Genomic DNA, 20,827 nt, shown 5'->3' on the forward strand with positions numbered 1-20,827 from the left:
GCTACCCTACCCACAGTGGCCTGAGCCAACCCCTGCTTCCAGACCACCTGGCTCCCTGCTTTGAAGGTCACACCAGAATAGGACACCCACCCCGTGTCCTTGCTGCAGTCGCCCACAAACCCTCGTGTCCTCCCCAGTCCTTGCAGACAGCAGACCCTCGTCCCAAACCGCTGCTGTCCTACTTGCGCTGATTTTTTGTTTGTTTTTTTAATTAAATTTTTTTTTTTTTTTGGCGACGAGGCATGCGGGATCTTAGTTCCGCACCCCCTGCAGTGAAAGCTGGTTGCAAGGCTCCCGTATCTCAACTTCTCTGGTCCCAACCTCCTCTCCTCCAGTGATTTCTCTCCCACCCTCACACCACTCAGCCCCACGAACTCACCCGATAACCAGAGTGATTTCAGCCGCCCCCTTATGTTCCCAGCTCACCTCCTCTGCTGGCCATGGCCCTCTGAGCCCACAGGGACCTGGGTTCTGGGTCCCCCACTCCCCGCCGTCCTCACCTCCCCCACCACTGCTCCCCGGGCTCACACTGCTCCAGCCTCATAGCCTTCCAGATCCTCAGACACGTGCCTGCTCCTGCCCTGGGGTCCTTGATCCTCCCCGTCCCTGCTGCTCTGCCCCCAGAAGTTCCCAGAAGCCTCTGTCTCCTCCTCCAGCCATTGCTCAGATGCTGCCTTCTACCTCTCTGGCCGTTGTGTTTAAAACGCCACTCCCTGGAAATGGACAGTGGTGATGGTCGCCCACCATTGTGAATGTACTCAGTGCCGCTAAACTGTACTTAAAAATTGTACTTAAAAATGGTTAAAATGGTAAAGGTTATGCTAAGTTACGTTTACCATAACAAAACTGCACAACCCACTCCCAGCCCTATTTTTCTCCCCGACACTTCTCCTGACACTCTGTATTTTATTCATTTTTTAATTGACTGCCTCCCCCATAGGGTGTCAGCTCCACGAGGGCAGAAACGTGAAGGTTCTGTTCACTGGGGTGTCCATCCAACACCTAAAACAGCGGCTGGCACCCACTGGAAATAGACCGTGTTTGTCAAACGGCCTCAACTTAGACTGTCCCTGGGAAAAGGGCTGGGACTGTGGGGACATCCCTTTCAGAGTCGCCTCTGCTCACCACCGCCGACAGCTCAAACACCACAGATGGTTTGGAAGGAGTCCTAAAAAGACCCTGAAACATGGTTTATGCCTCAAAGGCAGATGCTGGCCTGTGGGGCCCCAAGGCAGAGTCAGGGACTGTTGGGACAGGGCAGGTGATGCAAAGGAAAGAGTATAAAAACCACGACGACCTGGGGTGCACCTGTCCGCCTAGGGCAGCAGTGCCAGGAATCATGTACAGGGTGCCCTTCCAGCGAGCCAGGCACTCCACTCAGCCCAGCCTGGCACCTGAGGCTACGGGACCTCTCGGAGCTGCTGCTTCATTTGTAAATAGGGATGGTGCCATCCCTGGGAATTGAGAGGAGTGAGGAAAGTCATGGAAAGCTAGCATGCCGGAGCTGCAGGGCACAGGGCACAGAGGTTTTCCAGGAAGCACGTCCACTTTCAGCCCTGGTGTTTGCTGATGCCCAAGCAGAGCCACAGCATCCCCGTCCCCCACCCGCCCGGGGACCAGCTCAGCATGAGGATACTCACATGGAAAGGAGTATTTCCCAGAGCAGCCTCCAGAGGGCGCCACCATCACGGCTCTGAGCCACCCGAGCTCAAGTTTTGCTGCCAGGCCACCAGCCCACCTCTGTGCCAGGATGAGGCCGCTGTGGCTTTGCAGATGAAGGGGACCCCAGCAACCCTGCCCCATATCAGGCAGGGCCCCCCACACAGCAGATGCCCCTACCCAGGGGGTCTGACCCCAAAGACCTGTAGCCCAGCACCCAGGGCACTTGCAGGGAGGGTGGCTGGAGAATTCGGTCCTCTCCCTGCTCCTCGTCAACCACAGAGACTCCAGAGGCTGAGGGATGGGAGCACGTGGGTGCTGCGAGAGCCGGGAACTTGGCCTACTTGGGCTGGCGCCTGGCTTCTCCCCAGAGGAGGAGGGGAATCCAGACATGTCCCTGCAGAGCCTGAGTGTCCACAACAGCGGTGACCACCTCCCAGCTACCCCATCGCCAGCTGATAAATCTAATGCCAAAAGTCAGGACCCTAAGGCCAATAGTGGCACTGCCCTTCCAGGAACCTGTATGAAGCTCAGCAGGCAGCTGTGCCCGGCTCCTGAGAACAGGCAGCCTGAGGAAGGGAGGGAAGCAGTGCCTCTGACAGGGGCACCCCTCCCACTGAGACAGGCAGGGGCACACTGCTCCCCAGGCAGAGGCTGTAGGAAGGAGGGCATTAGGCTGCAGGGTTTGAGCCCCTGGAGCAACCACATCTGAAAGAAGACAGATGCCCCAGGCCAAGACTGCAACCCCTTCACCCCTCTTTCCCTCCAGGTGCCCCCAGTAGGAACCTCCTGTGCCCCACCCCCTTGTGTGGCAGGCAGCTGGGGTGAAGCAGGGGGCTCACCGGGAAGATGCAGCAGCAGCCTGGCAAGTCTACATCCACCACCAGGGCAGACCAGCGCTTCCTGCTCACACCCTCAGCCCCCAGGGGTGCTGCAGGGCATCCCGCCAGACAGGCCCTGTGGCTTAGCTCAGAGCATTGGAGTCACGCCTGAGTGCACAGCTCTGCTCCCCCACTTACCTGCTGGGGAACCTGGGCAAGTCCCCAGCCTTCTCTGAGCCTCAGGCACCCATCTGTACCATGAGGTAGGCAAAAGGCAGCTGTCCTGAGGCGCAACTAGCCAAGCAGAGTGAAGGCACAGGACGAATGGCACAGCCTGCTGAGGTATGAGCGGGAGGCTGGGTTTGGCTCTGGGTCCGCTCTTCATTGGGGTGATAGCATCCCAGGCCCAAGCAGGTGCTAGGCAGGTCCCTCTCCCTGGCTCCCCTGTGTCAGCCTGTGGGAGGCGCCACCCACAAGGATGCCCCCACCTTGCCCTTGCAAAGGTCCACGCCACACATACCTCAGGGCTGCCTGGATTCACAGGTGTTTTATTGGCTTTTCCGTAGGCAGCCTGGATGCCTCACACTGCTAACCGGCTCCTAGCCTCTGCTCTGGGGCCCCGGCTGGGAGCTGTCAGCCTTAACGTCTTCTCCCAAGGCCTTGCAACCACTGGGCCCCCAGCCCCTGGGCTCGGGCTGCCTCCTCGAGAGATAAACCCACTTTTCTCACTGCTTCTCTTTGGGCCAGGCTCCCAAGCAGATGGTGCATCCCTGAGTCAGGCACAGCCGAGTTCTCCTGAGGAGTGGGCTCCACCCCAGAGCCCTTTGGCAGTGCCTACCCATCCCAGGCTGAGTCAGACCCTGTGCACAGTGTTGCAGGCTCAGGCCTACAGCTTGGTGTTGAGGTGGAAGGAGAAGTGGGGCACTGCATAGGTTGTGGCAGGTGGCACGTGCCACGCAGATGAGGCTGGGCAAAGTCTGTGGCGCAGGGCACTGTCGAAGGATGCGGGGGGGAAGTGCATCAGGCCAGCGGCCATGGGTGAGGGTGCTGCAGTGGCCAGGAGGTGGGCTGGGAAGGCCGGGATGACCAGGGGGCTGAAGGGGAGTGTGGCCTGGCCCTTTAAGGGGTCCAGGGTGCCGGCGAAGTTCAGCGGGCAGCGCAGCATGGTGCCCCTGCAGGCCTCTGGGAGGGTGGGCCCCAGGGCCGGGCCCAGCAGGCAGGAGACGGCCAAGTCGGGCCCCGCAGACTTGGTCCCGCACTCCTTGGCATCCACCTCCTTAAGAAAGGGAGACACTGCCCGCAGTTTTTTGCCGCCATGGACCAAGCCCTCTTCCTCCAGGCTGCGCTTGTTGCCCAGGCCTGGGCTGCTTGGGAAGGTGGTCAGGGGCACGGGGCTCTCGGCAGGGACCTTGGTCATGGGGGACACCCAGCAGGCTTTGGGTTTGGGGTAGAGGCCGCCCCTTCTGGAGCCGCCCTTGTGGAATGCAGAGGGGTGGTCGGCATCCCCGCCCCACACCAGCTGGGGCTCTTTGGCTGGCAGCCCCTCTTCTTTGCTAGGAGGCCCTAATAACACCCCATCTTTAAGACTGGGGAAGAAGTCCCGGGGGTGCTGGCTGATAGGCTTCAGCACCTCGGTGGGGTAGGCGTGGAAGCAGCCAGTGAAGATGGGGGCCGACGGGTGAGGGCCCACCTGAGCCTCCTCCTTGAGGCTGCCACCAGAGCCCTGTGCTCCCTCCGGAGGCGTCAGCCGGTGCCTGGAGTTCTCGGCTGGCCCTCCTGGGCTCCGGGGATTCTCCAGGGGCTGAATAGCTGGGGGTGCCTGGGGCTCCCCACCTGCCCCGTGGCGACAGCCCTCCTCCTGGCACTGCAAGGCCTCCGCCTTGCTCACCTGGGCCAGAAGCTTCTTTTTGGCCAGCGGTGACATGATACCATGTGTCCCTTTGCAGTAGAAGCTGGACAGAAGCCGCCTGTAGGCCTCAGGGCAGCCGCTGGCACCCACGAAGGGCAGAGAGGGCCCAGGGGCTGGGCCTCGCTGTTCCATGCCATCCCTGGAGGGCTCCTGGCTAGGAAGCCTTGCTAGGTCAGGGGCATCTGTTTTGGTCTTTCCTGACATCATCTGGAAAGAGAGAAAAGGCCAGGCCTCAGGGCTGGGTGTGAGCCATGCACCCTGACCTGGGCACTTGGTGACAGCAAGATCCCAAGGGGGCACCCAGGAGCCTCTGCTAGCCCTTCCAGCACCTTTGTGCAAAATTTTCAAAAGGTGTCCCGTCCTCTGAATAGATACAGCCTGGGGTCAGGACACAGGGACTGGTGAACGGGGTGCAGACTGGAGTTCAGACCCCACCCACGCACCCACCAGTGCTGCCCTCAGAGGAGGTTCCGGGTGTCCTAGGCAGGGAGCCCTGTGGCCAAGGTGAGGACAGGTACGGGGCGCTGTGAGGGGCAGGGCACGAGGAGGCCAGAGCTCACCTGGTCCACCCGCTTCTCCTCCTTGGCTTTCTTTGGCCTCTCAGTGGCCCCGTCATCCCCGCGAGGCTCCTTGGCCATCTTGTACTGCTTCCTGGGCTTGGAGGGGGGCAGGGGCTTGTCGTCCTCTCCCTTCAGGTGCCGCACGTATGGGAGGACCAACCTGAGGAGGAACCGGGCACACTGACCAGGAGGCCAGGCTGGCAGCAGGCTCCCACCGCTCCAGGCCCACCCGGCCTCCTCCAGCCCCAGACCGCGAACACCCCTGCCCGGCAAGCACACAGACAACCCGCGGGGGCCCGCGCTCTCCCTCATCTCGTCCAGGAGGCCTGCAGTCTGCCCTCCCCGCTCAGGGCCCTGCTGGTGCAACCCTGGGGGTGAAGGCCCAGGTCCTGTGAGCCGGGGGCCTGGCCGTACCTCTCGTAGTGGCGGCGTGTGCACGTGGCCGCGCTGGTGCTGCCCGGGCTGCCCCCCAGCTCGTCATACACGTTCTTCCAGAGGCGGCGGCCAGTCACCTGCAAGGATGTCATGTGAAGGCATGGCCGGCGGGCACCCCCTGGCCGCGGGGTCCTCACGGCTCGGGGTCCCCACTGGGATGCAGTTTTGCAGCTGCTTCTCCAGCAGTGGGGCGGCGAGGTTGGAGGGGGCTCCCCTGGCCGCCAGCCAGGTCTCCCGCCCAGGGGCCGCCCAGGTGCTGGCCCAAGCAGCTTTCCAAGCACGAGGACAGAGCAGATGGGAAAAAGAGGAAATCTTGCTTTGAGCAGCAAAGTAGCAGCAGGCAAGGCGGGTCCCTCCTTCTCCCCGTAGCACACAGGGGAACTGGGGAAAGGGCAAGGTTTGGGACGCTGCCTCGTCCTCCTGTCTAGGGGTAAGGGCAGCTCTGTTGGGCTCACTCTCTTCCCCCAGCTTGACGTGCCAGGAGATGCAGCAGGGTGAGGCCTCAGGGGTGCTGTCCTTACCAGCTCATAGGCCCCCAGCTTCTCCACGGCCTTGTAGATCTTCCACAGGTTAACTGGAGAAAAGAGAGGGCAGGGCCACTCTCAGTCTTGGCAGGAGGAGGGGGTAGCCAGCAGCCTGTCCCCCTGGCCCTGTCAGGCAGACACAGAACCAGCACATACCCAGACAGGGCCACTGGGATGGCTAGGCAGGCCCCGCCCCGTGCACTGGGGGCCCAGTGGCCCATGAGGATGGAAATCCTGCCCCACCCACTGCTAGCCCTGTGCCTGGAGGGGGGCACCCTTTCCGTGTGCAACCCCCGCGGGCTGGCGGCGTCCAGGGTTACCCAGAACAGAGGTGCTCCCCGATGCCCCCCCTGCCTGCACCCCAGGGACGCACTCTGCTTGAAGCCGAGATGGGGCACCCTCTGGATGGGCGTGTGTCGCTCCTTCATGAACTTGTAGAGGCTGACCAGGAAGGCCTGCTCCTCCTCCCGCTCCCCGCCTGCCTCGGGGGAGTCCTGGGGAGAGAACACGAGGCAGCAGCATGAGCCCTCAATTGCTGGGAGGCTGGGGACGGGCGGAACCTCTGGCTGCTGGGGAGGAAAGAGATGCGTGGCCCCCAGGCTCCCACGGGAGGGAGCAGACCCCCAGACCCAGCTCTGGGCTGCATTGCTTGTTCCTGGGGTCAGAAAGGCACAGGTGTCAGCTATTAGTGCCCAGGACCCCAGGTCGGGTCCACAGAGGCCCTGGGAGCAGCCCTGCACCTCCAGGCTTCTGACCACTTCTTCCACTTGCTCTGTACTTGTCACATCTGCATCTCAGCTCCTCTACCAGACTGTGAGTTCCTGGCGGTAGGCACAGTGTCCCCAGGGCTCCCAGCGGCCCCTGTGCCAGGTTGAAGGAACAAAAGTGCCTGGTGCTGGTGCTCTCTGGCTCTGTGGCGCCACGCTGCCAGGCCCGACTCTGTGACCCACCCGTCCACGTGCTTAACTCAGGGAGGGGAGACCCTGTCCTGGGCTCCAACTGGCACTTCTGTCAGATGCACAGGTCTTTTGGTTTCTGCTCTCAGGGAGAATTTCTGCCGATGCTGTTCGCGTGGCTGGTAGCTCAGGGCAGGGGGCTACTGTTAGGCTGGGGCTGAGGTCCTAGCAGGGGAGGCCCCAAACACGAGAAGGACAAAAAACACCAGGGCCTAGAACCGTGCAGAGAGCCACGTGCTCCAAAAATACTCTATTCAAGTACCATGTCCGTGATTTTGACTAATCAAAGACCTCTGGTAATAAACAAGCCACCTCGTATGTTAATGCACGGAACTGGCACACACTGGAGCCCAAGGCAGCTGTTTTCTGGAGCCTCAGAATGAAGGCGCCCTGACCACAGCTCTTCAAACGAATGTGCTCTTGTACTCCTCTTCTCTGAACTCCAGGCGATCTGTTAAAACCTGTTCCCACTTGCAGCTACTCTCCTACACGAATCAGGATTTCTGCTCCAGCCTGTGTCACCAAAGCAAATGGCTGAAAAGCACGACGCTGAGGAGCGGAGGCTGACCACCCTGACCACGCTGGTCAGCACAGCTGTGTTGATCTCACAAGGTGACTCTAAGGTCCATGTTATAATTGTGGATGGATGGAAGGATGTAAATGTAGTTTTACATCGTAGAACAGTGCTTTTATCTGTTTTATACATCAGGGTTCCAGGCAATCCTCATTTGATAAAAGGGTTCTGCTATAGAAACCAAGCCTGAAACCCTAGCCAGGGGTGACGGGTGAGCCTTCCTGTCTGCTCCGCTCCCAGCGCCCAGTGCAGGGCCCAGGACAGCGGGGCTGGGCCCCTCTCCAGGCTGTCTGCAGGATGGGGGGTAGGGAACACATTTCCAGGGAGTCTCCGTGTTCACCTGGGAGGCTACACACAGGTGAGGCGGGGGTGAGGGAGGGGCAGGGAAGAGGGCCCCGGGGGGGGTCGTCCAACTCACCTCCAGCTGGATGGGGCTCTGGCTCCTGTTCTGCTCAGCATCGGGTTGAGGAGACACAGGTGGGTCTAGGGGGTCACTGTCCTCTGACTGTTTCCTTTTGCCTTTGACAGGAGGTGCTGGAAGGAGAGGAAGAGGGAGAGAAGGGGGGAGGAGGGAGAGAACGTGAGATGCTGGCAGGGAGGAGCGGGCGGCAGGAGGGCCAGGTGGGGGTGAGTCCTCGCCGCCATTCTCTGCTGCATGTCCTCTGCACATGGTCCCGGCTGCTGCAGGCAGCCCTCTAAATGCACACAGGCCCCGCCCACACCACACCTGCCACTTTTCCTTCCTCCATTCCAGCCCTCTGCCCACAACTTCGAAGGAAACCCTAAATCACCTTGGGGTCGAGTGACAGGAGACCGGCACTGGGGCCGTGGTGTTCGGGGAAATCATGTCTCCAATACCCGCCCCACATTCAGGCAGAAAGTTTGGGAAAGCTGCGGAGGCTTCCGTGTTTGTGGACCCCCAAAGCACCACGGGGGGCTGCTTGGACCATAAACCCTCCAGGAATAATCAAGAAGAGGGTAAGTTCCTATTTGTGAAGCACCCAGCCTTTGCCTGAGGCATCAGCAGAGTCCTCACTGCCCCTAATCAGGCCACACGCTCCCCTCACCGCTCCCCTCACCTGCACGGTTCCTGGTGACCCTTCACGTCTCACCTGGCAAGTCGCTTCCTCGGGGTGGCCCTTCCCAGCCCCCAGCCAAGCACAGCACTTCTCTCTAGTCATCCTCTAGCCATCCTCACACCATCCAGATGGGCCATCCAGACTGAGATGCCCATGGCTCGTCTGGCCTCCTGAGAGCCTCGTGAGGCCGCCCAGCAACCCACAAAGTAGGTGGCAGGTAAGCAAGAATGAGTGAGTCTCACAACAACCTGACAGAGGGGAGGGAGGAGCCAGGGGCTTGGTTTTACTAAAGGCGTCCTGAGAGCTGATGGCTGCGAAGACACAGCACCCCTGCCACTGCCAAAGCACAGCCACTGGGAGCTGCTCTGGCTGGCAGCAGGTTTGAGACCGGGAGCCCACGTCTTCTGACCACCTTTTCTTTTTTCTTTCCTTTCTCCTTTTGGTTAATCTTGCAAGAACTGTCCTGGTTCGCTCCAACTCAAGAAATCCTTACTGCTGGGAACCTGCAAGATTCCCCCTCCAACCCAGACAGAAAAAGAATCTCCTTAAGAACAAGAAACCTGCGCCAGAGTGACCCACAAGGCCAGCAGTACCCAGAAGCACGAGATGCAGAACCTCCGGCCGCTAGACAGTGTCTCCTTGGGTAGCTATTCACAAGGGCGCTGTGCAGGTTCTTGGCTCTGTGTCCCTGGCCCTTTCATGTATGTTCTCTCGTTGAGTCCCAGAGGAATCCCATTTTAAGGGAGGCTGGGGGGACTGAAGCCAGAGAGGTTAAGTTGCTTGCCACCCTGAGGGACCAGATTCAAAACAAGGTCTGTCTGACCACCAGTCCAGGGGCCTGGCCTCGCCACCACTGCGGCTGCTGTATCACCAACATTGCGAAGCCTTGGTGGAGAGTCCAAATAAACCTGGAAGAGAAACCGAGCCTAACACTTGTCAAGCATGAGTTGGGCCTGGGCCGTCCTTGCAGGCTGGCTCCTGACCACTGGAGACACAGTCAATATCCAGAAATAAGTGGGTCCTAATGACTGCCCCCCAAAAGACTGATGCCTTTCCAACCAGGTCCTTGGGTGAATCTGTGCCTCAGCCTCCCCTTCTGTGAAATGGGGAGAGAAGGACGCTGGAGCCCTTTGCTAATTATCCATGAATCCCGAAGCCTTCCAGGTCATGGGCACGCCTGCATCCTCCTGCTTTTCTCCTTTCCCTTTCTGCCTTCTCTGCTCTCTTTCACATCCTCTTTCCCTTCTTGCCTGAAGAGACTCCCAAGGAGTGTCTCTATCGTGTTCCTGTGATGGGGCTTCTCACTGAAGCCCTCTCGCAAATTTGCTACAAGTCAAAGTCCCTGTCCTCGGGCCTCAGAGAAATAAGGTGGTGGGACCAGGGCCCACTGGAATCACCCGGGAAGCATTTAACAGACGTGACGCCTGTCTCCCACCCCACCCCTACCTGAGTTTGATTTAAGGTCCTGCAAGGGGCATCAGAGTTTAAAGCTCCCCAGGGGAGCTGAGAGGGCAGACAGGCTGAGAGCCACCAGGCCAGAGTGGCCCTGGTCCCTCCTGCTCAGTTCCAGAGTTGGTGAGCTCTGCCTGGGCCATTCTCTCCTGGGAAAATCTCCTGGAGTCAGGCACTTGGGTTACCTGGAAAGGAGGTCACCAATCTGAGCTGTTTAACTCCAGACGGGAAAGCGATTATAGCTTCCCTAGAGCCACAGAGGGAAATCCTCTATCTCTGTGTGCGGCTGAGCCCCAGAGTGCAGCCGGCCTCCGTTCTCTCGCACCCAGGACTGGTGGTGTGCTCACTCATCCTGGCAGGGCCTTCCAGGCCCACACCCTTGCCGCCCCGATGTGGGAGGGAGGGGAGAGTCTTTGCCCTCCTTCCCCAGCCTGTCCTGTCCTTGGCTGTCCTATCCTTCTCTTCCCCAATCATTGGTAGATCAGGGTTCCGGGTAAATTTTCATTTGGAAAGAGTTCTGCTACAAGAAATAAGTTTGAAACCCCCTGCTGTAGGTGCTGGGTGAGTCCTCCTGCCTCCCAGCTCCCAGCTCGCACACCTCGCAGTGCAGGGCCCGAGACAGCGGAGCTGGGCCCCTTTCCTGGCTCTGCAGGGGAGGGAAGGGGCTTACAGACAGGCCATCCCAGTCTCGCAGCCACATGCAGCCGCAGAGGCAGGAGAAACCCACCTGCCGCTGAGTGACCGCTGCGGCCATGAGCCACTGAGTTCCTGTCTTGCCCGGAGCTTATGGGTGTATAGATCCCCTCTGAGCACAAAGCCTCAGATGCCCTATTGTAATGGAGGTAGATTCAGTTACAAAAAGAAAACCTCTGCTCTCCAAAGGCATGCCCTTCAGACATCGCCTTTTCCATCCAGGAAGCAATAATGACAATAGTGGTTATTATTTACCTGTTTACTTTAATCTATCTGTAATCTGTAAGGTATGAGGGGCTTCCCTGGTGGCGCAGTGGTTAAGAATCTGCCTGTCAATGCAGGGGACAAGGGTTCGAGCCCTGGTCCGGGAAGATCCCACATGCCGTGAGCCACAACTACTGAAGCCTGCGCGCCTAGAGTCTGTGCTCCTCAACAAGAGAAGCCACCGCCGTGAGAAGCCCACGCACCGCAACGAAGAGTAGCCCCCATTCGCTGCAACTAGAGAAAGCCCACGCGCAGAAATGAAGACCCAACACAGCCAAAAGTCAATCAATTTATAAGGTACGAGACAGGAATTTAAGCATACTTCCCCGGGGGTGGGCGGTCCCGGTACTGACTGGGTGATCTCCTCCCCCAGTATTTGAAATGCTACTTTTCCCACCATCCGCACGCTTGCAAGGAACACTTTGGGGGCTGGTTTTGGACTTTCTGTTCTGCTTGATTCACTGTGGAATGCTGGACCCATGCACAGTTTTAATTTCTGTAGCCTTGTAACACAACGTACTATTCAGAGCATAAGTCCCCCATCATTACCCCTCTCAGAAAATTCCTTCTGAAGTTTAGGATAATTCTGTCACGTAGAAAGGAAAGAAGAAAAGGAGGAAGGGAGGGAGGGAGGAAGCGGGGCGGGGGGAGGAAGAAAAGAAGAAGAAAAACCACTGAGGTTTTGATTGAATTGCATTTACATTTAGAAATTACTTTGAAAAATAATAACACCCTTCTGATCGTGCATCTTCCTCTGCAGGACCACGTGTCTCGGCAGATTCAGGTCTCCCTCTGCAGTGCTCAGAGGTTCCTGCTCACAGGCCCTGTGCATCCCTGTTGAGCTTATTTCCCGAGTTTTGTGCAGCTAGGCAATAGTGTGAGAAGAACCCTGACAATGACAGCAGGACTAAGCTCACAGCCCGCTGCCATTTCCTCATCTCGGGGGCCCTTGTGACCCAGCCCCTCACTGGCAGCGAGGGGGCGTGGCAGGTGCTGGGCAGTGGGATGGCTCAGGCCCCTCCTGTGTTAGGAATCTGTCTCTGTTCCGCTCCATGGCTCTGTGGAAGTCAAGCTTAACTCTAGATCCTAATACCACAGCAGTGAAGAGGTTAATTTCAGCCGCTGGCTGCAAAAGAGGAGATTCCCAACAGTGAAGCCCACCTGTTCTTAGGTCCCTCTCTCCCTCTCTTTCCACATAATGTACTCCACCAACTGAAATCAGTCTCTGCTAGGCCCTGGAGTAGGCACTTCCGTACATTAGCTCACTGCATCTTCCCAGCACCCAGTGGGTATTATTTCCCCCCCTTTAACGATATAACACGTGAGGCTCTGAGAGGGTCAATAACTTGCCTGAAGTCACACAGCTTTCTAGTGGCAAAGCTGGGATTTGGAACCATTGCAGTCTGCCTGTCCCAAGACACTGAACCCTGAGATCTAGAGTTTTTTAATGGGAGCAGGGAGACCCCAAGTTCCTTCTCTGTGCTCAGAGGGTGCCCATTTGCCCACCCTCCCTGGGGGATCTGCAGTCTCCCTCCACAGCATTCCTGTTAGTCTGCTGCCCTGCCAAATGAACTGAAAGCAGATGAGAGTGGGGCAGGAGGAGGGATGGGGAGGGGGCTCTGACTCCACACAGGTGCTTCTGTACCTTAGTTTACCTGTCTATAAGGTGCGTGTGTTAGACCCCCCATGGGCCCAACGTTCTAAGCAGAACAAAGCTAGAAACGAGGATCCTCCTACCAACCACAGTTGACTGTGTGCACATGTGTGCGCACATCCCTCAGTGAGATCTGAGGTCTGCCTGTCCTGCTCACTCCCCGGTGTGTCTCAGCGCCTGGAGTCCTGCCCGGCAGAGAGCAGGTGCTCCAAAAACAAGCCCCACTGAGCCTCACGGGTGCAGTATGAGCTACCTGACCTCAGATAGTGCTGATGCTGAGAGCCGCCCGGCTGTGACTAGTTCAAGGCCTGCCTCTCTCTCTCTTTCTCTCTCTCTCCTCCCCCCGCCCCCTTCCCCGCCTCATTCACCCTTGGTGTGATGGAAAGGAAGCGACACTTCCTTTCATGAAAAGTCACCCACTGGGAGCACCGTGTCAATTACCACAATAATGGTAACAGCAGCCTCAATAACAACCAGCAGAGGCGGCCACACCTCCTCGCCTAAGGCCGTTGGCTTAAGTTTCTCTTAGCTTGAGCTGGAGCTGAAACAAAGACAGCCTTTGAAGCGGCCAGTCCACTCTGTGGCCCAGGAGCCGGCTGCCTGGCAGTCTCCGTGTGGAGCTCGCTCCAGCGTGGTTTGGGGAAGGGGGACCTGCCAAGGGCTGTGCTCCGGCCAGCGCTAAGGACAGACGGACGACCGGGGCATGGAAGCCCAGAGGGCACAGGGTGCAGCTCCTGACCCAGCCCTGCCTCTGGGTCTCAGCTGGGGGAAGAGGGGGGTCAGGGTCTAGGAACATCTGGGGCCAAGATGACAGCCTTGAGTGTAGAAAAGTGGGGGCATGGGGGCACCAGATACGACACTGCCAACTCCCAAGCCCTGCTGGAATTCGGCCGCCCTTTAGCCAGCTCTGGGATATCCTAAAAGACCCTGTTCCAGGATGGGGCTGAATCCCCACTGTCCCTCCCCTCCAAGTCTGGGTGACATTTGACAATAACAGTAACGGCTCCATCTATGGACTGTTTCCTGTGTCCTCACGGACTACATTTCCTGCACCTACTCCACCTATGGGGGAACCAGGCTTGGCAGCGGCTTGTCCAAAACACTGGCCAACAGTAGAGGCACAGGACGGAGCTGTGTCAGCTGCCTGACCTCTGCCTGGGGCACTCGTTTGCCTCTCAGCTTTTCCGCTCCGCTCCGCTCCTAGGGCACCCCACACCCTCCGCCAAGGATGGCTCTCCAAGTCGGTACCACAAGGTCCCAGAGGGAGGGTGGGCCATCCCAGGCCAGTTTCCAGAACCATTGCGAAGGGAGAGGGGGCGGGGTCTTAGAGGCCTGATTCGTCCTCACTGCCAGACCAGGGCTGGTCTGTAAAACTGAGTTTCCCAGACTCTAACTCATACAAGAAGGGTCTGATTCCCTGAGGTCTTTTCTACCTCTGCCGTTCCAAGTTCGAGGCCCCAGACGGGTCCCCGGGGCTTGTACGGACTCTGGAACTCCACTCCCGTGGCCCAACCCAGTAGCTGCCATCTCCCATCCCTCCTCTGCCCTAACACGGCCTGTGGGCGCAGAGACCCCAAGCCCCCAACCCTGGTGCTCGGGAGGGGACAAGAAGCACCTGTTATCCTCTCCTCGGCCCCGCGGACCCCTCCTCGATAGCTGACGACCCCGCAAACAAAGGGACCCGGGGTCTGGCCAGCGAAGTGCCGCCGGACCCGCACCCTGAGCCTTTGGGGGTCCGGCAGCTGGCGACCCCCACCCCTATCCCAGCGTCCGCGGGGCTGGAGGACGAGAGCCCGGCCTGGCCGCGCCCGCTGAACACCCTGCGCAGAGACCGAGAAGAGGCAGCCGTGTCGTGGTCCCAGGCTCGGACTGTGCGCGAAGCCGAACTTCTCGCACGCTCGCAGCCCGCGCACCGCCACTCCTCTTCTGCCCCGCACCCCACCGCCCCCATCACTCCCGGGGCCGCCATCCCGTCCCTCCCGGAGACCCGAGGAGAGAAAAAAGATGCGCCGAGCAAAAAGGGAAGGTACTTCTTCCCTGTCGTGGGGAGCGTGGGGGGGGGGGGGGGGGGGGCTTTTAGCATTGTTCACTGTTTGGCTGGGAACCAGGCTTCCTCTTGTAGTGCCCGATCTGTTATTGATTTAAAAACTGACCTAAAGGGCTATTTGTTCTGGGTTCTTTGAAGTACATTTGCTGCTCCCGCCTTCTGGAATTATGCTGTCAGACATCCTGAAGCCTTATGCCATATTCTTCACTGTGTGGTTTGTGAACGACGGGATAATGGCTCATTAATGTGCTCTCACCACCAAAAGAGGGCCTGGGATTTAAAACACCTCCAAATAATCACATTGGTGTTTCTGTCTTGAACCTTGAGGCTGTCAGTTCAGTTCCCAGTTCACATGATCCCTCCTTCCTAATCCTGGACTTGGGGCAGTGCCTGCTTCCTAAATTATATACTCTTCTGAGCATGAATGCCACCCATTTCTCATGGTCACCTCTATCTTCCACGGTGTCCAGCTCAGGTCTCAGCTCACAGCAGTTATTCAATGTAAAATAATAACACCACTGTAAATAATTTATTTATTTACAATTATTTATAGATAAATTACAATTATTTGTAAATTTATTTACAGATAATTTTTTATTTGTAAATAAGTTTATAAAATAATAACAAATTCAGGAATAAATGACTTCAAAGGATAGAGATTCAGATTATAACCAGTAAAAAAATCTTGCTCTGATATCTAGGTTTTATGATCCTAAGAAGTGGCATCAGAAAGCAATTCTGCATTGATAGTTTCAGGTCCTCTTAAAAAATAAAAAATAATTCAACGAATAACATTTTCCTTAAGAATCAAGTGGGTATTTTGGTGGAATGACAGCAGAGGAAGACCCGAGTTCCTCAGGCTTAGTTATGCTTCCCAATCCTTTTCAATCTGAAGAGAGCTTTGCACAGTTTTAGACTTGCCACGGCACTCTTAGAAGAGGGGAGGTCCAAGTTCCCCTGCTCTTTTTTTTTTTTTTTTTTGCTGTACGCGGGCCTCTCACTGTTGTGGCCTCTCCAGCTGCAGAGCACAGGCTCCGGACGCGCAGGCTCAGCGGCCGTGGCTCACGGGCCCAGCCGCTCCGCAGCACGTGGGATCTTCCCGGACCGGGGCACGAACCCGTGTCCCCTGCATCGGCAGGAGGACTCTCAACCAGTGCGCCACCAGGGAAGCCCCCCATGCTCTTTGATAACTGGCTAGTGGAGATACGACACTGCCAACTCCCAAGCCCTGCTGGAATTCGGCCGCCCTTTAGCCAGCTCTGGGATATCCTAAAAGACCCTGTTCCAGGATGGGGCTGAATCCCCACTGTCCCTCCCCTCCAAGTCTGGGTGACATTTGACAATAACAGTAACGGCTCCATCTATGGACTGTTTCCTGTGTCCTCACGGACTACATTTCCTGCACCTACTCCACCTATGGGGGAACCAGGCTTGGCAGCGGCTTGTCCAAAACACTGGCCAACAGTAGAGGCACAGGACGGAGCTGTGTCAGCTGCCTGACCTCTGCCTGGGGCACTCGTTTGCCTCTCAGCTTTTCCGCTCCGCTCCGCTCCTAGGGCACCCCACACCCTCCGCCAAGGATGGCTCTCCAAGTCGGTACCACAAGGTCCCAGAGGGAGGGTGGGCCATCCCAGGCCAGTTTCCAGAACCATTGCGAAGGGAGAGGGGGCGGGGTCTTAGAGGCCTGATTCGTCCTCACTGCCAGACCAGGGCTGGTCTGTAAAACTGAGTTTCCCAGACTCTAACTCATACAAGAAGGGTCTGATTCCCTGAGGTCTTTTCTACCTCTGCCGTTCCAAGTTCGAGGCCCCAGACGGGTCCCCGGGGCTTGTACGGACTCTGGAACTCCACTCCCGTGGCCCAACCCAGTAGCTGCCATCTCCCATCCCTCCTCTGCCCTAACACGGCCTGTGGGCGCAGAGACCCCAAGCCCCCAACCCTGGTGCTCGGGAGGGGACAAGAAGCACCTGTTATCCTCTCCTCGGCCCCGCGGACCCCTCCTCGATAGCTGACGACCCCGCAAACAAAGGGACCCGGGGTCTGGCCAGCGAAGTGCCGCCGGACCCGCACCCTGAGCCTTTGGGGGTCCGGCAGCTGGCGACCCCCACCCCTATCCCAGCGTCCGCGGGGCTGGAGGACGAGAGCCCGGCCTGGCCGCGCCCGCTGAACACCCTGCGCAGAGACCGAGAAGAGGCAGCCGTGTCGTGGTCCCAGGCTCGGACTGTGCGCGAAGCCGAACTTCTCGCACGCTCGCAGCCCGCGCACCGCCACTCCTCTTCTGCCCCGCACCCCACCGCCCCCATCACTCCCGGGGCCGCCATCCCGTCCCTCCCGGAGACCCGAGGAGAGAAAAAAGATGCGCCGAGCAAAAAGGGAAGGTACTTCTTCCCTGTCGTGGGGAGCGTGGGGGGGGGGGGGGGGGGGGCAGAGGAGAGACCAGAGAAGAAAAGAAAAAAGGGAAGGGAAAAGAAAAAGAGAAAGGGTAGGGGGCGAGGAGCCGGTAACCGCCGAGGGATCAGCACGCCCCTCGGCTGAAAGAGGAACAGTTGATTCTTCAAAATGCGTTGAGCAAGTTCTTCAAAGCCCGCGCAGAGTCACTTTCAGGAAACGGCGGCCGCAGTGGAAAACGTCCCGCGCGCCCAGCGGACCCCGGTGCCCCTTTCTCGGCGGCGCCGGCGGGTTCTGAGAACCACCGGGATGTGACGTCGAGAGGCGAGGGGGGGGGGGGGGGGGGCCGGGGGGGCTGCAGGCAGAGAACTGCTGCGGACAGCTGTCACAACAAATTAGCTGAGACCAGCTCGAGATTGAAAACCACAGCAGGAAGTGGGATGACAGAACCGTACAGAACTTGGTAAATTTCAGTCAAAAGACGACAAGAGTTTCGAGATAAACGCCCGGGAAGCCCCTGGCCGCCAAAACTTTTTTTGTCTTTCTTTTTTTCGAAGAGCGCGCGCCGACACCGGGCCTCACCCCCCCGCTCGGGGCGGGGGGAGCGGGCGCCCCGGTCCAGGCTAGGTCCCCACGTCCTCGCCCTCGAGTCCACCCTCAGCCCCACTAGCCCCCCCAAGGCAGCACCGACGGCTACGAGCGCCGGGGGAGACCTGGCGCCGCAACTTCGCCCTCCCACGGGGCCGCCAGCCCCATCCCGGGCCGGACCACAGAGCCGCTTACCCATGGCCCGGCGAGGTCCAGCGGCTCCAGCCCGAGATGCTCCGCACGATCCTATCTCCCGACCCCGCGCTCTCCGCGCTACTGACCCGCCGCGCAGCTTGCCAGCCGCCTACCCACGGCCCCGCCTCGCCCCGCCCGCCCCCGCTCCGCTCTGGGCTCCGGTTGGTGGGTCCGATTCTTCCGCGAGGGGCAGGGACCGCCCCCTGAGGCAGGGGAACTCTGGGAGTTGTAGTGTGCTCTTCCCCTCCCCGGTCTCCGAGACCAAGAACTAGGCTGCTCACCTGGAGAGACTGAGGCAGGACACCCAGGAGTCACTGCTGCCTTGTGCCTCTGGAGGCAAAACTCGAGCCTTGGAAAAATCCTCCTTGCTCCTCAGCAGGGAACTGGGGGTCTGGGTGGGTGAGCAAAGCCGTTCTGACTTTGACTTGAACTCGGTGTAAGGCATTGTCCATCGGCCTCCCAGCCCAGCATATAAGTAGAGATGGTTGGTGTTAGCTAAACAAGGACCCCGCCCAAAGTAGCAAGTCTTTGGCCAAAGATCTGTGGGGTCCCAGAAATGCCTGGGACAGGAAACCTGATATATGTGGACGGCCAGTGTCCACATATATCTCAACGACAGAGAGGACAGCTACAAAGTAAGCAGTCGAAAGAGGGGGCATGACCCCTGCTTGGAGGGGTGAGACTTTGGGTGGAGTGGGGGCCCAAGGAGATGCTGAGCCAGCTGCAGCAGGGCTTCTGCTGGAGGGAGAAGTAACTCAGCCATACTGACATCACAGAAGAGGAAACCGAGGCTTGGGTTTGAGAGCTCAAGGTCTGGAAGCATCACTCACAATAGCGAAAAGGTGGAAGCAACCCAGAGTCCATTGATGGATAAATGGGTGAACTGCGGTTTGTACATACAATGGAATATCACTCAAGCTGAAAAAGGAAGGAAATTCTGACATGTGCTACAACATGAATGAACCTTAAATAGACCAGACACAAATGATAAATACTGTATGATTCCACTTATAGTACTCAGAGTCAAATTCATGGAGCCAAATAGTAGAATGGTGGTTGCCAGGGGCTGGGGGGCAGGGGGAATAGGGAGTTAGCGCTTAATATGTACAGAGTTTCAGTTTTGCAAGATGAAAAAGTTTGGGAGATGGATGGTGGTGATGGTTGCACAACAGTATGAATGTACTTAATGTCCCTGAACTGTACACTTAAAAATGGTTAAAATGGTAAAATTTTTGTGATATATATTTTACCTCAATTTGAAGAAAGAGCCTAAGGTCTCAGCATGTGGCTAGCTAGGACTTAAACCCTGTTCCTAATACAAGAGAAGGCACCCACAATTTTGTTGATTAGTTTTAATACAGACAGCTCTATGCATTTCCTAATTTTATAGGATAAAACTGAGGCTCTCAGGAATTCCCTGGCGATCCAGTGGTTAGGACTCCACGCTTCCAATGCAGGGGGCATGGGTTCCATCCCTGGTCGGGAAACGAAGATCCCACAAGTCTTGCAGCCAAAAAACAAACAAAAAACAGAAAAACTGAGGCTCTGGAGGATTAATCAGCTCAAGTAAATCAGCTGGTAAGTGGTGGAGCCTGAGCTAAATACAGGCATCAGAGCTCCAGTACAGGTCCCTTCAACGGTTTCCCTCAGCACCTCTTGGCAGTGCTGTTAACTGAATCAGGGACCATGGCCTGAGAAGGAGAAAGCGTAAGGGGGAAGATTTGAGTGCTGGTGAGGACATGGTGGGTCAGCAAGATGTCCAGTGGTAGCTGGCACTGAGGCCTGGAATCCAGGAGCAAGGTGCAGATTGGAACTACAGATGGTTAAGGAGCCCTTGTACACAGGCACCCACAAACCAGGTTTGCATCAATTACTGCCCAGCCATCACCCTAAACAAATGGACCAGGGTTGTAGGTTGGTGACCCTGAAACCCTGTCCCTTACCCTTTGGCTCTGAGATGGAAGAACTCTCCAGGCTCAGCCCAGAGTGGACAACACTGTGGGCTCCCTTGTCTACCCCATAATGGGTTGGTTTGTAAAAGCCAGTGCTTGTAGATTTGGTAACAGACACATCATCAACAATAGTAACTGCCTAGAACAATTGTTATAATGGTGATTATAATAGTGCACCCCACTTCCCAGTTTACAAGCTCTCTCCAGGAGAGCTGAGGCCGTGGTGGTAGATGCTACGTGGAATGCCATCAGGTAGCTTTGTCCATTCTTTTTTTTTTTTGAGGGGGGGCGGGCATACTGCACAGCTCGCGGGACCTTAATTCCCCAACCAGGGATCGAACTTGTGCCCTTGGCAGTGAAAGCTCGGAGTCCCAACCACTGGACCACCAGGGAATTCTCTCGTCCATTCTATAAGAATTGTTTACCCAGGGTTCAGGATGGAGACCAGGACGCTGCCCTCACCATCCCAATCTAGGCCAACCCCACCCCCCCAGATTGGATAGACTCACTACCTGACAAAGCAGCAGCTCATCCCACATGGGATAGAGTTATTCTGCCATCTGGGCAGCCCAGCACACTCTTACAGGCAGTGGCTGCTGTGCAAAGCCTCAGCAAGTCCACACCTGCCTGTGCCAACCTGGAAACAATATGATCTAAATTTAATTGCCACCTGCGGCAGCTGTTTGCAATAGAAAGTAATTTACAACAGCCAATAAATCTTGCAGAGGAATGACATCTCCATTTGCTTCCCTAAAAGCATAAATACATCCATTGCTCAAGCCACTATCTCACACACCTCCACCTCGAGCCCACAGACACCCTCCTCCTGCATCTCCCAACCATCAGCTCCCAGCCCACGATGGGCTGAGAAAAGTAGCCTAGGCCCTCAATGTCTCGGTGTCTATGTCTCAAATAAATTTTTTTAAAAAGCACCACTAATGAATGCATTCCTCCCATAAAGACATTAAAAATAATAAGTTGGTCCTCTCTGACACCACTCCAAACTCAGTTCCCTCCCTGACCCAGAGATAAGGACTCTATTATCAGATTGGGTAAAAGCTTCCAGAACTTTCCCTA

The 20,827-nt window shown here is 57.3% G+C and overlaps 1 protein-coding gene across 1 annotated transcript in view; it reads right to left on the reverse strand.

Annotated features, from left to right (window-relative positions):
- Positions 1-3,008: 3,008 nt before the first annotated feature.
- Positions 3,009-20,827, reverse strand: part of ARID5A (AT-rich interaction domain 5A) — a 25,742-nt gene continuing 7,923 nt past the window's right edge. The window contains exons 2-8 of the mRNA XM_007470229.1: positions 17,799-17,849; positions 7,857-7,972; positions 6,282-6,402; positions 5,906-5,958; positions 5,364-5,461; positions 4,950-5,109; positions 3,009-4,596 (exon numbers count right to left, since the gene is read on the reverse strand). Coding sequence (XP_007470291.1) covers positions 3,367-4,596; positions 4,950-5,109; positions 5,364-5,461; positions 5,906-5,958; positions 6,282-6,402; positions 7,857-7,972; positions 17,799-17,849 — 1,829 coding nt within the window. The 3' untranslated portion in view covers positions 3,009-3,366. The remainder of the gene's footprint in view (positions 4,597-4,949; positions 5,110-5,363; positions 5,462-5,905; positions 5,959-6,281; positions 6,403-7,856; positions 7,973-17,798; positions 17,850-20,827) is intronic.

Source organism: Lipotes vexillifer, unplaced genomic scaffold (assembly GCF_000442215.2).
Source record: "Lipotes vexillifer unplaced genomic scaffold, Lipotes_vexillifer_v1.1 scaffold1139, whole genome shotgun sequence".
Lineage (NCBI taxonomy): Eukaryota > Metazoa > Chordata > Mammalia > Artiodactyla > Lipotidae > Lipotes > Lipotes vexillifer.